This window comes from Mus caroli, chromosome 7 (genome assembly GCF_900094665.2).
Source record: "Mus caroli chromosome 7, CAROLI_EIJ_v1.1, whole genome shotgun sequence".
Taxonomy (NCBI): Eukaryota; Metazoa; Chordata; class Mammalia; order Rodentia; family Muridae; genus Mus; species Mus caroli.
The window spans coordinates 89,083,147-89,096,732 of NC_034576.1; the positions used below are offsets into that span (position 1 = coordinate 89,083,147).

Below are 13,586 nucleotides of genomic sequence, written 5' to 3' on the forward strand. Positions count from 1 at the left end.
TGGGAACTTTCTCTAGCTCCTCCATTGGGGGCCCTGTGATCCATCCAATAGCTGACTGTGAGCATCCACTTCTGTGTTTGCTAGGCCCTGGCATAGCCTCACAAGAGACATCTATATCTGGGTCCTTTCAGCAAAATCTTGCTAGTGTATGCAATGGTGTCAGGGTTTGGAAGCTGATTATAGGATGGATCCCCAGATATGATAATCTCTAGATGGTCCATCTATAGGTCCATAACCTCTTTAATTGATTATTTGTATTGTTTTATTTTGTTTGTATTTCAATTCCAGGTTGGACTTTTCATTTTTCTTTTTTTTTTTCTAGAGTTTTCAAATGTGCCGTTTAATTAATTACTAGCATGCTTGTATGTCATCCTCTCTCTATATATATAAATGTATATATATATATATATATATATATATATGTGTGTGTGTGTGTGTGTGCGTATACTTATGATATATACATATATACATAATATAGGTATACATATTATCATATATCAACATATATCAATATACATATGTATAAACACATATATCAATATGTTTGTTTATTTATGTATGTATGTATTTATTTATTTCCATGTCACCATGCCCTTAACTGCCTTAAATGGAAAAATTAATGAAAATGAAAAGAAAACCAAACAAAAAACAAGGAGTCTCTTTTTTTTAGCCAGTACTCCTGGTCTTGGGCATGCACTGGAATATTGTTGATATACTCTGTGACTGTCCATTAGAGTAATCTGCTTTTCCCTATCCCAGAAAGTATTGATTTTAAATATCTCCTTATTTAGAGGTGAGACTTTTTATCAACTTTCCATTTGTAGGTCTAAGATTCATTTGCCTTGAATCTGTATGTAGGCCTTTTGCACTTTGACAAGATTTGGCTTTTTTGTCTTATTGTTTGTTTGGTTTTTTTGTTCTTATTGTTGTTCATTTTGATTTTTGATTTTGGTTTTCTTTTTTTTTTTCAGAGAGCATGCATAAAGTTGGGTATGTAGGAAGTGTCAGAGCTCTTGGAAGATATATATTGTCAGTACAGTTACTACTGTTTATACCTTCTACATATCTAAAATTTCCTTTCCTGATTGGAATAATTTGAATTATTAGTACAGATACAACTTATAACTCTTTCTGATGTCTCTGCTAGTTCATCACAGTATGTGATATTTACTCATATAAGTGTGGTACCACAAAAAGTCAGGTAAGCTACAAGAGTAACTCAATGACAAATAAAAAGATATTACTGAAAATTACAAAATCATATATATTTAAGAAATGTAATTAATACATTGATGTGTGATAAATTCTATATAAAAAAAGAAATGATACACATAAAATTCAAGACCATAATCGAATTTGATATAAAGGATGCAATTGTTCAGAAATGCATAGTTACTAAGATTACAAATGTTAATTATTAGTTGTGAAATTTTGTTTTATACATTTTTCAAAAAATGACGTTTAAGTCTAAATAATTAAACTTTATAATACAGAGTGTTGAGATTAACAAGAAGTGAGAGTAGATTAGAACTCATCAGCTAGTATAGCTACAGTGATCCTCCCATCTTTTGGTGACCAGAGAGCATCTAGGCCCCAAACTGGAGAAGACTTGTGAAATATCCCAGGTGTGCTCCATAAAGAAGTGATACTTGTTTCCATTGAAATGACAGGGTAGATATGGTAAGGTTGTATTAGATTTCTGATAATTATCTGATACTTTCAAATGTGTAATTTTATTAGACTGTTCATGTTGGTTTTAATACTTACTTGAATTATAAATTTTAGAAATATATTCTGAATTTATTAAATATAAATCATCCACTTTTTTATTATATATATATATATATCAGATCGGTATCTCAGGCATCCTGCTCCAGCTTGCCTTGTAAACGCTGTAATGAAAAACTGTCTCTTCACTTTGCTCCAAGGCTAAGAAGCTTTGACTTTGCTATTACTATAAAAAGAGCATCATCAATCTCAGGGAATGATTCTCCTGAATAGTTGTTGTGGCTTCTTGGAGCATAGATGATATGCCTGTTGATAAAACATATACCTGTCCATTAATTGCACAAGCAACATACCAGACAACAAAGGCATTATACATAAACATCAAACTTTTGATTTTCTGACTTGTTACCTGACCTTGAAATGCAATAATCTCTAGGCACAGTGATACACATAATTTTTTGCTTTAATGAATAACTCAAAGTGGTTCAGACTTATAAAAACAGTTAACTTGAAATGTGCATAGTAGTTAAAATTGATTTACATTTTTTATAGATACTAAAACTAAACTCTGTAATGTTGATATTTATGTTGCCTAAGGAGACAACTGGTCTGAGAGGAAAAGTGAAAAACTAATTTTTCTTAATCACATTTGCACTAAGTGATCATGTTTATATTATACTCCCTGATGGGATATGGTGTGATCATGAAATCATTAGGCAGCCTACTGTGTAGTACTGTAAACTTTTTTATTCTTTGGAAAAGATGTATTCATAATTAACTTATGGTTGACTTAAATCATCACAAATCATTATAAAACAAATTTTAGCCCTCTATATGACATAGGTTATAACTATTTCTGAAATGGCCAAACAACTTTTGTGCTGACTCAGGAATATAAGATTTGTAATAAAGCTTATACCAAACAACTTAATCCATTATCTTCTTACTTCAGCCTCATTCAAATTTGTAAAGCTTAGCATGCACTCACAACCTTCCTAATAGTGAGACCGTTTAGTAAAGTACCTCATGCTGTGGTGAATCTCACCCATAAAATTATTTTGTGGCTACTTCATACTTGTAACTTTTGTACTATTATGAATCATAATGCAAATATATGATAAGCAGGATACCTAATATATGACCCTTGTAAAAATATCCTTTTGTCCGCTAAAGGGGTCACTTACCAATAATTTGAAAAGCACTAGTCTAGCATCATTAAGGCAGAGGTTTTATATTCTTTATTAGAAGAATACGCAAAGACCCCTGGCCCAGTTTCTAGAAGAGTTTTTGTACTACTTTGAAACTGGTGAGATGAACATCTATTCTCTATTTCTTCAGTCATGCTCACCATCAACAAATGGGGCTGAATAAGGTCTGCTTGCCTTATTTAGGACGTTTTTCTCAAAACTCTCCCACATTCAACCCACAAACTTGTTCCCAAGGCCATGAGATTATCAAAGCAACAATCCCCTCTCAGCACAAGTTTTCTGTATGAATTTATACCTGCAGGTATAACAGAACTTGAATTGAAGACACATTACAGAGCCTGGTAACAAAAAAATCAAGTCGTGGTGGCACACACCTTTAATCCCAGCACTTTGGAGGCAGAAGCAGGCAGATTTCTGAGTTCGAGGCCAGCCTGGTCTACAGAGTGAGTTCTAGGACAGCCAAGGCTACACAGAGAGACCCTGTCTCAAAAAACAAAAATCAATTAATTAATTAATTAAAATTAAAAATTTTAAAAAATGACCCCAAACAGCCCATGAGTCTTTGAAAATAGAAGAGATGACATGAAAATAGGCCGTCACATTTACATAGATGCCAAAAAATTCTCAATGAGGGAAAAAAAAGCCTCTTCAAAAAGTAGTGCTGGATAAACCAGATAAATTAATATAATTACATCCCTGTTTCACCATGTAGAATAAACAATTTCATAATAAATAAAAGACCATGTGACCTAAAACTCTAATAATTTTACAGAAATTGTCAGGAAAACATTTCAAGATGTAGATGTTAATATAGACAAAGACTTTTGGAAAAGAACTCTAATTACTGACAAATAGTGCCTAGAATTATAAAAAGTGATTTCACAAAGATTTAACAGATCTGAGAAGCAAATAGAATAATCAAACGAAGGGAATGTCCACAAAACATGAGAAATATCTTTACTAGTAATCATTTATAAGCGTGTTGAAGTCTATTTTTATACTAGATATTTTCTCCATTTATATTTCAAATGCTATTCCCTTTCTTAGTTTCCTTTCTGAAAGTCCCCGATCCTCCAACCCTGCCCCCTAATCCACAGCCTATCCACTCCTGCTTCCTGACCCTGGCATTCCCCTGTACTGGGGCATATAATCTTCACAAGGCCAAGGGCCTCTCATCCCATTGATGGATGACTAGGTCATTCTCTGCTACATATGTAAGTAGAGATAAAAGCTCTTCGGGGGTGGGGGGTACTAGTTAGTTCATACTGTTGTTCTTCCTATAGGATTGCAGACCCCTTTAGCTTCTTAGGGACTTTCTCTAGCTCTTTTATTGGGGGCCACATGTTCCATCCAATAGATGAATGTGAGCATTCACTTCTGTATTTGTGAGGCACTGGCATAGCTTCTCAAGTGATAGCTATATCAGAGTCCTGTCAGCTAAATCTTGCTGGCATATGCAATAGTATCTGGGTTTGGTGGTTGTTTATGGGATGAATCCTAAATCTGATAGGGGACTAATATTCAATATATACAAAGAACTCAAGAAGCTGGACTCCAGAAAATCAAACAACCCTATTAAAAAATGGGGTACACAGCTAAACAAAGAATTCTCAACTGAGCAATATGGAATGGCTGAGAAGCACTTGAAAAAAATGTTCAACATACTGAATCATCAGGGAAATGCAAATCAAATAACCCTGAGATTCCACCTCACACCAGTCAGAATGGCTAGGATCAAAAATTCAGGTGACAGCAGATTCTGGCGAGGATGTGTACAAAGAGGTGACAGCAGGAAGACTCCTCCATTGCTGGTGGGATTGCAAGCTGGTAGAACCACTCTGGAAATCAGTCTGGCAGTTCTTCAGAAAATTGGACATAGTACTACCAGAAGATCCAGCAATACCTCTCATGGGCATATAACTAGAAGTTGTTCCAACATGTAATAAGGACACATGTTCCACTATGTTCATAGCAACATTATTTATAATATCAAGAAGCTGGAAAGAACCCATATGTCCCTCAACAGAAGAATGAATACAAAACATGTGGTACATTTACACAATGGAGTACTTCTCAGCTATTAAAAACCATGAATTTATTCAATTCTTAGGCAATTGGATGGATCTGGAGAATATCATCCTGAATGAGGTAACCCAAGCAACAAAAGAATACACATGATATGCACTCACTGATAAGTGGTTATTAGCCCACAAACTTAGAATACCCAAGATACAATTTGCAAAACACATGAAACTCAAGAAGAAGGAAGACCAAAGTGTGGATACTTTGTTTTTTCTTAGAATGGGGAACAAAATATCCATGGACAGAGTTACAGAGACAATGTTTGGAGCCAAGAGAGAAGGAAAGACCATCCAGAGACTGCATTGAAGTCTAGAACATACAAATAAACATTTATTAAATATCCAAACTCATGCAAATGAAATAAACATACACTTCACAAAAGATGAACAACAAATATCCAATAAACATAAAAAGCATTTAGCATATTAATGATAAGGAAATTTAAATCAAAACCAGCTTGGGCATCTTTCTCTCTTCAGTCAGTAACAAACCAGTACAAATGCTGTTGAGGGTGTGTTGAGATAAGGAAACTTATGCAATAATAGTTGGGGTAGGTTTAGTCTATTTACCATGGGAATCAATAAGAAGGTATTTCAAGAAATCTATGAACAGAACTACTATATGATTTACCTACACCAGTTCTGGATGCATGACTGAAGAACTCTCTACATATGACAGACATAACTGCTTAATTGTGCTTATTGTCGCAATATTCCTTGAAGGCAAGTTATGGAACCACCNTAGACATCAGTTAATGAATTCATGGAAAAGAAGATGGTATATATGAACAATAGAATTTTATTTAATAACAAAGTGCAATGAAATTATGCTNTTTGATAAAAATGGATGCAAATAGAAATTATCATACCAAATAAAATAAGAAATACACAGAGAGATAAATACATGTTTTCCATAACTTGCATTTTCTAGAATCCCAAAATACCCTTAAATATCAAATGGGACACTGGAGGAATGAAGGAGGGTAGTAGGACTGATACAAGGGAAAACATGCTGAGGATAGTGAAGGAGACTGGGATGAAGGAAAATGTGCCTGCTATGTCCCAAATAAAATGTTTATGTAGAACATAATTCTCTATGTACAATGAGTTTTTATCACTAAAATAGTTAGAATAGTAAAAATAAACATACTAGTATGTTTTTATACACTGTAAAACGATTTTAAACTTATATTAGACTTTAGAATCATCTTTCCTTACCTGTATAAAGGCCTCACTGGTAATTGGAAAGGATTAATGAATGCACGTTCCAGATATATCAACTGGTCATTCATAATTCTCAGTAATATGGGGTTAATTGTGAAATTAATGAAATTATATATTTTTTTGTTTTGTTTTGTTTTGTTTTGTTTTGTTTTGTTTTGTTTTGTTTTGTTTTGTTTTGTTTTGTTTTGTTTTGTTTTGAGACAGGGTTTCTCTGTGTAGCCCTGGCTGTCCTGGAACTCACTTTGTAGACCAGGCTGGCCTGGAACTCAGAAATCCACCTGCCTCTGCCTCCCAAATGCTCGGATTAAAGGCATGCGCCACCACACCCGGCCATGAAGTTATATCTTGATAAAGATATGAATACTGCCTGGAAAAGTAAAAGGATGCAGCAAAATAAACCTCATTGGTGTATTTTAAAATATTTTACCTTTGGTACATGCCTCCCCAACTTCCTCCCTCCTGTGGTTGCCTGTTTCTATTCTTAGATGAAATGTCCTACAGTGAGGAGAGGAAACTTGTAGAGCCCATTTGCAGCAGAATGACAGGGCATTGAGTGAGGGATGGGATTGCTATCTCACAGTCAAAACACTGACCCATAATTGTTGCTGTCTGAAAGAACTTCAGGGATAGAAAGGAAGAAGAACCCGAGGAAAAGAAGGTACAGAGACAGATCCAAAGTGGGATCCAACACAAGTGGAGACTCAGCACCTGTCACTATTACTGAGCCTATGGAACACTCACAAAAATTGACTTAGCCTGACTGCCCTCCAAAAGACCCACCAAGCAGTTGAAAGAGTCAGATGCATATATTTGCACCCACCTAATGGCCAGAAGCTGCTAACCGCTGTTGTTGAATTAGGGAAAGTCTGGAAGAAACTGAGAAAGATCAGACACTGTATACAGGAGGACCAGAAGTCTTAATTAACCTGGATCCCCAAGATCTCACATATACTGGATTACAAACCAGGCAGTATATACCAGCTGATATGAGCCCCCCAACATATATACAGCAGAGAACTGTATTGGATCTGAGTTCAGTCAGGCAAGATGCACCTAACCCTCAAGAGACTGGAGGACCCAGGAAGTTTAGAAGTATGGTGGAGTAGGGGGTAGGATGCAGACATCCTTGTGGAGACAGCAGAACAGGAAAGACATATTAGGATGTGGAACCGTCAGAGGATGGATCAGAAGGGGAAAAAAAATCTGGATTATCAAAAAAAGTGAACCAACAAAGAAATAATAATAAAACAGAAAACAAAAAGAAAAAACATGATATTATGCAAATTAAGAAAACAAGTAACATAGAAACTGAACATGTTGTATTTATATATTTAGAAATATTTGTAACAGTAATGAAAAAATGAGGTCATGAATTTTAAAAAACACAGTTACCCAGTAGGTACTCAAGGAGGACTTCCTCTTTTAAGAGGTGAAGGAAAGGGGTAGTAGGGGAAGGTGCTTGTAGGAGGGAGGACTGGGAATTGGCAGGCTGTGTTTGGGATGTAAAGTGAATGAATAAGTAAACTCATGGGGAAAAAAAGAATATCGGTAGTACTATAGGAAAATGTAATGTTGAACAGGTTGTACTTATGAATTTAGAAATATAACAACTTCAGTGAAAAATGAACTCCTGGTTTCTAAAAAGAGCAAAGGGGGTATGGAAATTTTGAAGGGAGGTAAAGATAGAGATTATGCAACTATATTGTAATCTCAAAAAGTAAAGTAACAAATTAAAAACAAGTATCAGCTTGTATTCTTAACATTTGTCAGGAATCTCATAAAATATTATTCAGCTGAAACATGAACTATGTAACAATAACATGCTGGTGGGAAAATGTGATACTAACTTTAATGCATACAGAAATGAGACTTAAGCAGCCTGGTTTTATATTACTGATAAGATTAGAGATGTTCATAAAAAGTGAAATGAGAAACTCTATTAATTTCTATTAAATTCACAGAAACTACAAATATTTAAAATGTGACATAGTGTAATATTCTTTCTACTAAAGAAGAATTTGTCAAATATATGGTCCTTTGTGTATATTTTTATCAGCATTCATGCATGCAGTGAACCCTCTTACAGATTTCAAATTCCTAAAGGAAAGTGTATTATTAAAGTGGAGGTTGTAATTGTAAATAAAAATCAATCAATGTAACTAAAAATCCACCAACAAACCCTGGGTGGCTCAACTGAATTTAGTATTACAATTATGCCATGGTACAATTACTTCAAATTATCACTAATTAATAGTGTTGTTTTATCCATTAGTTTACCTACATTTTCATTTTATATTACTTTTCATTACAATAACATGAAAGAGACTCTTACTCTTACAAATGCTTTTATAGTAAGTTTTAAATGTAGAGCAACTCTGCACATTATACAAGATTATAACTTCATTTTGCAAACTAAGGATGAGTTTGCCAGTTTACATTTTTGCAGTTAAAAAGGATCAATATTGTAATATTTTAAAACTCTCATGGTTTGATTTTACACAGAATTAATCATATTTGTTTAGAAATCCTACACATATCGACTTCCAAGTATTTCCCCTTCCCCTTCTTCCCTTTCCCCTTCCCCCTACCCCTCCCCTCCCCCTTCTCCCTCTCCTTCTCCTTCTCCTTCTCCTTCTCCTTCTCCTTCTCCTTCTCCTTCTCCTTCTCCTTCTCCTTCTCCTTCTCCTNTCTCCTTCTCCTTCTCCTTCTCCTTCTCCTTCTCCTTCTCCTTCTCCTTCTCCTTCTCCTTCTCCTTCTCCTTCTCCTTCTCCTTCTCCTTCTTCTTCTTTTCTCCTTCTTCTTTTTTTAGAATTTTTACTAGAGATTGATAGGGAGGTCTGTGTGTAGACATAATGACTTCATGTAGAAGCTGAGAAGCATCCTCCAAGATTAAAGGAATCAAGATGGCAAATGATGCACAGAGTGCGAAAACGTAGCAAGGGAAACCAAAATATATTTGAGCCGACACTAAAGTTGCAAAGTTGCATCCCATAGTCTAGCATGAGCAAGTCACTGCCATCTAGTTGCTATTCATGTCAGAAATAAAATCTGACTGACAGGCAATACTGAACAGAATGCATTAGAGTGAGGACAAACATATATAACAATTTCCAAAGGTATTTCAGAAATGCAAATATGAATTAATGATATTTTACATATATGTACATATAATTATATTTAATTATATATTTTATTTATTGATTGAATAAGGACATACTTGCTTTTGTCTAACTATTAGTCTGTGATTGAACTTGGATGTAACATCTTTAAATTATTGACTGCATAAAAAAGTGAATCTGAGATAGAAATCCAAATTAGCAAAATCTTTAAGAACAAGATTTCTAAAGCAGGAAAGTTTGCAATGCCTGTAGTCTAATCACTTTGCAAGCCAAAACAGAAAGATCACTCCAGCCCAGGAGTATAAAACTGGTCAGTGTAAGATTTGCAAGCTCATTTCAGTGAAAGAAACAAAGCCTCATGGTTTTTAATGAACTCTAGACAGATAACAATGTGGAAACAATATAGAAAACTGTTTTATGAAGTATTTGTATATTTTTGAGCATCTATGTAATTAAGAACAGATCTCAAGAGAAAAAGAATATCTGATCTAGTACAATAGAAATAACAATGAAAAATTATTAGAAACACATAAGTCAATTTGAAAGGTAAATTGAAATGTACCAAGTGATATTATGTAGGCCTTCATGTCTTGTGGATGCTTCATTGAAATATTGTAGATAGTTTCAGCATGCTTCTTCAGAGTTACAGCATAATTTTGACAGTCAAAGGGAAGCACTATAGAATTGGCAAGTTCAAATACTATCGCTCCTCAAACCTGGACCACAGTGAGGAGGTATTTAAAGGCTAGATCATAAAATTTTTCTATCAACTCATATTTTTCATAGACAGTGTGATAGAGAGGATAGCTGCTGACTGTTAGTTTTCTATGAAAAAAAAACCCACAAAATGCATCTCTTTAATATAGCTTATAAAAAACCCTACCCCATGATATTTACTGTGGTGTTATTAAGGTGATTTGAACACTGAGAGGCAGGGTCCTGTAAACTTAGATTCTTAGAACTTAATAAATGACTACTATAGGCATGTACAGATAATTACACATGTACACATGCTGCAAAAGCAATATAAAAACATTCTCTGAGAAATAACCCTGAGAGTTGTCAACCAGAGATATAGAAGTTTGTAGAAAGGCCTAAGAAAGGATTATGTAGTGCTGCATTAAAAAAGAAATTATTTAAGGATAAAATTAAGGAATTAATAAACACCAGTGAAGCAAATTCATAAAGTAGAACTATGTTTCACTGAAAATCCCCCAGAGAAAACTCTGAAAGGCAGCATGCTGACCAGTGGAGAAATCAGAGAGGGCCACAGTAGTGAACTTAGGGTCTTTCTAAGGAGAGAGATGTGATGCTCATGAGAGACCAAGTCTTTTAAGTTCAGACTCCATTTTAGAGAACCTGACTAACCTAAGTTAGAATAGTTAAACTAACAGACTAGTACCTAGCAGTAGTTTCCAAGGTGAGCCTCAACAAAACCCAGTCTCTAAGCTTATCTCCAACAAGACCAGCATTTCCAGGCTACACACTTAACAAGACCAGTGCCTCCAGGTAATTTCCCAAACAAACCTGCACCCACAGGTTACAAGCACACTCCCTGCCTAACAAACACCAATTCAGAGGGGAGCAAAAAGAAATTTATTATATGACTCCCAGTAACAGCCAATTATCTTAAAGGTCATAGTAACTTTCCAACTAGATGCTTGCACACTTAACTGCTGCTTGATGCTTACTTTAAAGCCTTTTTCTGATAGACATTCGGGGCTCCACCCTCATCAAAACCATCCTGCATGATGGTGGTGCATGGGGGGTGTGGGAACTAACCCTAATAGAATAAATTTCCTGATATGAGGTGCACCAGATTGGCTCCTGTCTGGCTTTGGAGGGACCACTAACATTTCTGTGGCACTCCACTCAAACAGTCACAAGGAAGCTGCATATGGAGAAATCAACAACTTTTCTCACAGTGAACTGCTGACAATGTGTTTTCATATTTTCTTACTATGTTCTTTCATTACTGATATAAACAACACTTTAGGATAATTCTGAAGAGACAGAGACTTGGGGAGTATTAATGATGGATGAGTTTAATTCTGAATACAAAATTGATTTTCAAGGACATTTGGCAGTCCCCTGGATTTTGATTTGTTTAGTTTCATACCTATCAAATATATGTATTCTCATCAAAACCTTCATAAAAACTCATACAATTTTATACCGAAACATCCCTGGCTGGGGGCAAGCAACTTCAAGAGAAAAGGCATACAGAGTCACTGCTTTCTGAATATTCCCATCTGATTTTATAAATTAAACATAATGTGAATTTAAGTTTGGGTTGAATCTTTTTCTTTGTAACTATTCTTCCTTTCAATCATCTTAAATGAATAGAGTAATCAATTTAATAATTGTGCTGGGTAGTTTTATGTCAACTTGACACAATCTGGACTTATCTTAGAGGAGGTAACCTCAACTCTGAAAGAAGAACAACAAACCGTTTAACTCATTGAATTAGTTAGGACTAAATTCATGAGTGTTCTTCAGAAAGGCAGAGACCCAAGTACTAAGTGTCCTGAGTATTTGATGCTGTTATGGAGCTTCTCTCTGCTGGTTGTTCTCACGGTCTTCATGTCCTTTGTAATTTATGTGTTGGATGAAGATTCCAAGTGGGATCCAGCTGTCCACTGGGCCATATCATTAGCAGTCAAAGTTAATAGTGCTTGGTGATTTTTCAAGCATTGCTTCTGGAACACATCAATGATTCAGTCACCACCCTTGGAAAGAACTTAAACATGTAGATTGTTAGCAATGACCACCAGCCTTAGAAGAATTTCGAGAAGATTGTTATGATGTTTTTGGTCAATGGCTCTGACGTAGAAAATCTTTCAAAATAAACTGATGTTCAGGAAGGCATAGTCTAAACAGTTTAGCTGTTTTGTTTGTTTGTTTGTTTGCTTGTTTGTTTAATTCAGGTAATAAGAACAATGGCAGCTCGAATAGCATTCACTTATATGACATTTGCTGAAGCTAGATTAGTGATCAAAGTGATAATGACATATTTCCATTCTTGTCCTCAGCTTCCTAATAAGATTTAATAAAAACTGTTAATGAGAAGTTATATACCCTGAAGATTTAAAATATAAATGATTGGTTTTTTAACTAAAAGTTTACATTTGTGATTCTTTTAAAATTTTTATGATTATTTTGTAAGATAATTACTAAACCAAATGATTCTTTCTTTATAACCACAAATTGTAGCCTGTCAGTTAAAAGGACCTGCTAAAATAATGACCCTGCTTGCTTAAATGTTTGTTAATTTATAACAGATTGCTTAGTTATAAGTGTATGTAGGTTCTTGGGAATGATTTGCTGTTTCTTCACCTGTAATAAATACTTTTTTATGTAAAGGTATTGAGGAACATACTTTTAAAAAATAATCATTCACTAAAAGAAAAATAGAATGTAGGTGTTTTATAATTTTTATGCTCCTTGAAAGAGTTTGATGGAATATATAAGCTATAGGAGAAAAAATAAATTAAGTTCTTAGAACTTATTGAAGCTTTTTTTTATCCAGAGAGAGAGAGAGAGAGAGAGTGTGTGTGTGTGTGTGTGTGTGTGTGAGAGAGAGAGAGAGAGAGAGAGAGAGAGAACATCATACTTTCATATATATTTTAATTTCTTTCTTCATTGACCCACAATAGATTTTTCTTGCCACCTCTGAAGAAATTTTTATTCTGGATTTTAGCCAGTCCCAAGGAGATAATTTTATAGGCCCCAATCAATTGCACAGTCTATATTACACTAGGGTAATATTAAATGTCAAATTTGTTCTTTGATATCTGGATGCAGCCTCCTGCATACATCTTGCTCAAAAATATTTTTTTTATTTTTTTATTTGTTTTAGCTTTTATTTATTTATTAGGTATTCATTTCATTTACATTTCCAATGCTATCCCAAAAATCCCCCCCCCACGCTCCCCCACCCACTCCCCCACCAACCTGCTCTCAGTTCTTGGCCCTGGCGTTCCCCTATACTGAGGCAGATAAAGTTTGCACGACCAGTGGCCTCTCTTTCCACTGATGACCTATTAGGCCATCTTCTGATATATATGCAGCTAGAGACACGAGCTCCGGGGGTACTGGGTAGTTCACATTGTTGTTCCACCTATAGAGTTGCAGATCCCTTTAGCTCCTTGGGTACTTTCTCTAGCTCCTCCATTGGGGGCCCTGTGATCCATCCAATAGCTGACTGTGAGCATCCACTTCTGTGT

General features: G+C 35.1%; 1 protein-coding gene across 1 annotated transcript in view; it reads right to left on the reverse strand.

Moving 5' to 3' along the window:
- Positions 1–1,913: 1,913 nt before the first annotated feature.
- The window catches only part of Folh1b (folate hydrolase 1B), a 259,684-nt gene continuing 248,011 nt past the window's right edge, over positions 1,914–13,586 (reverse strand). Inside the window, exons 18-19 of the mRNA XM_029479572.1 lie at positions 6,236–6,328; positions 1,914–2,034 (exon numbers count right to left, since the gene is read on the reverse strand). Of these exons, the coding sequence (XP_029335432.1) occupies positions 1,914–2,034; positions 6,236–6,328 (214 nt within the window). The remainder of the gene's footprint in view (positions 2,035–6,235; positions 6,329–13,586) is intronic.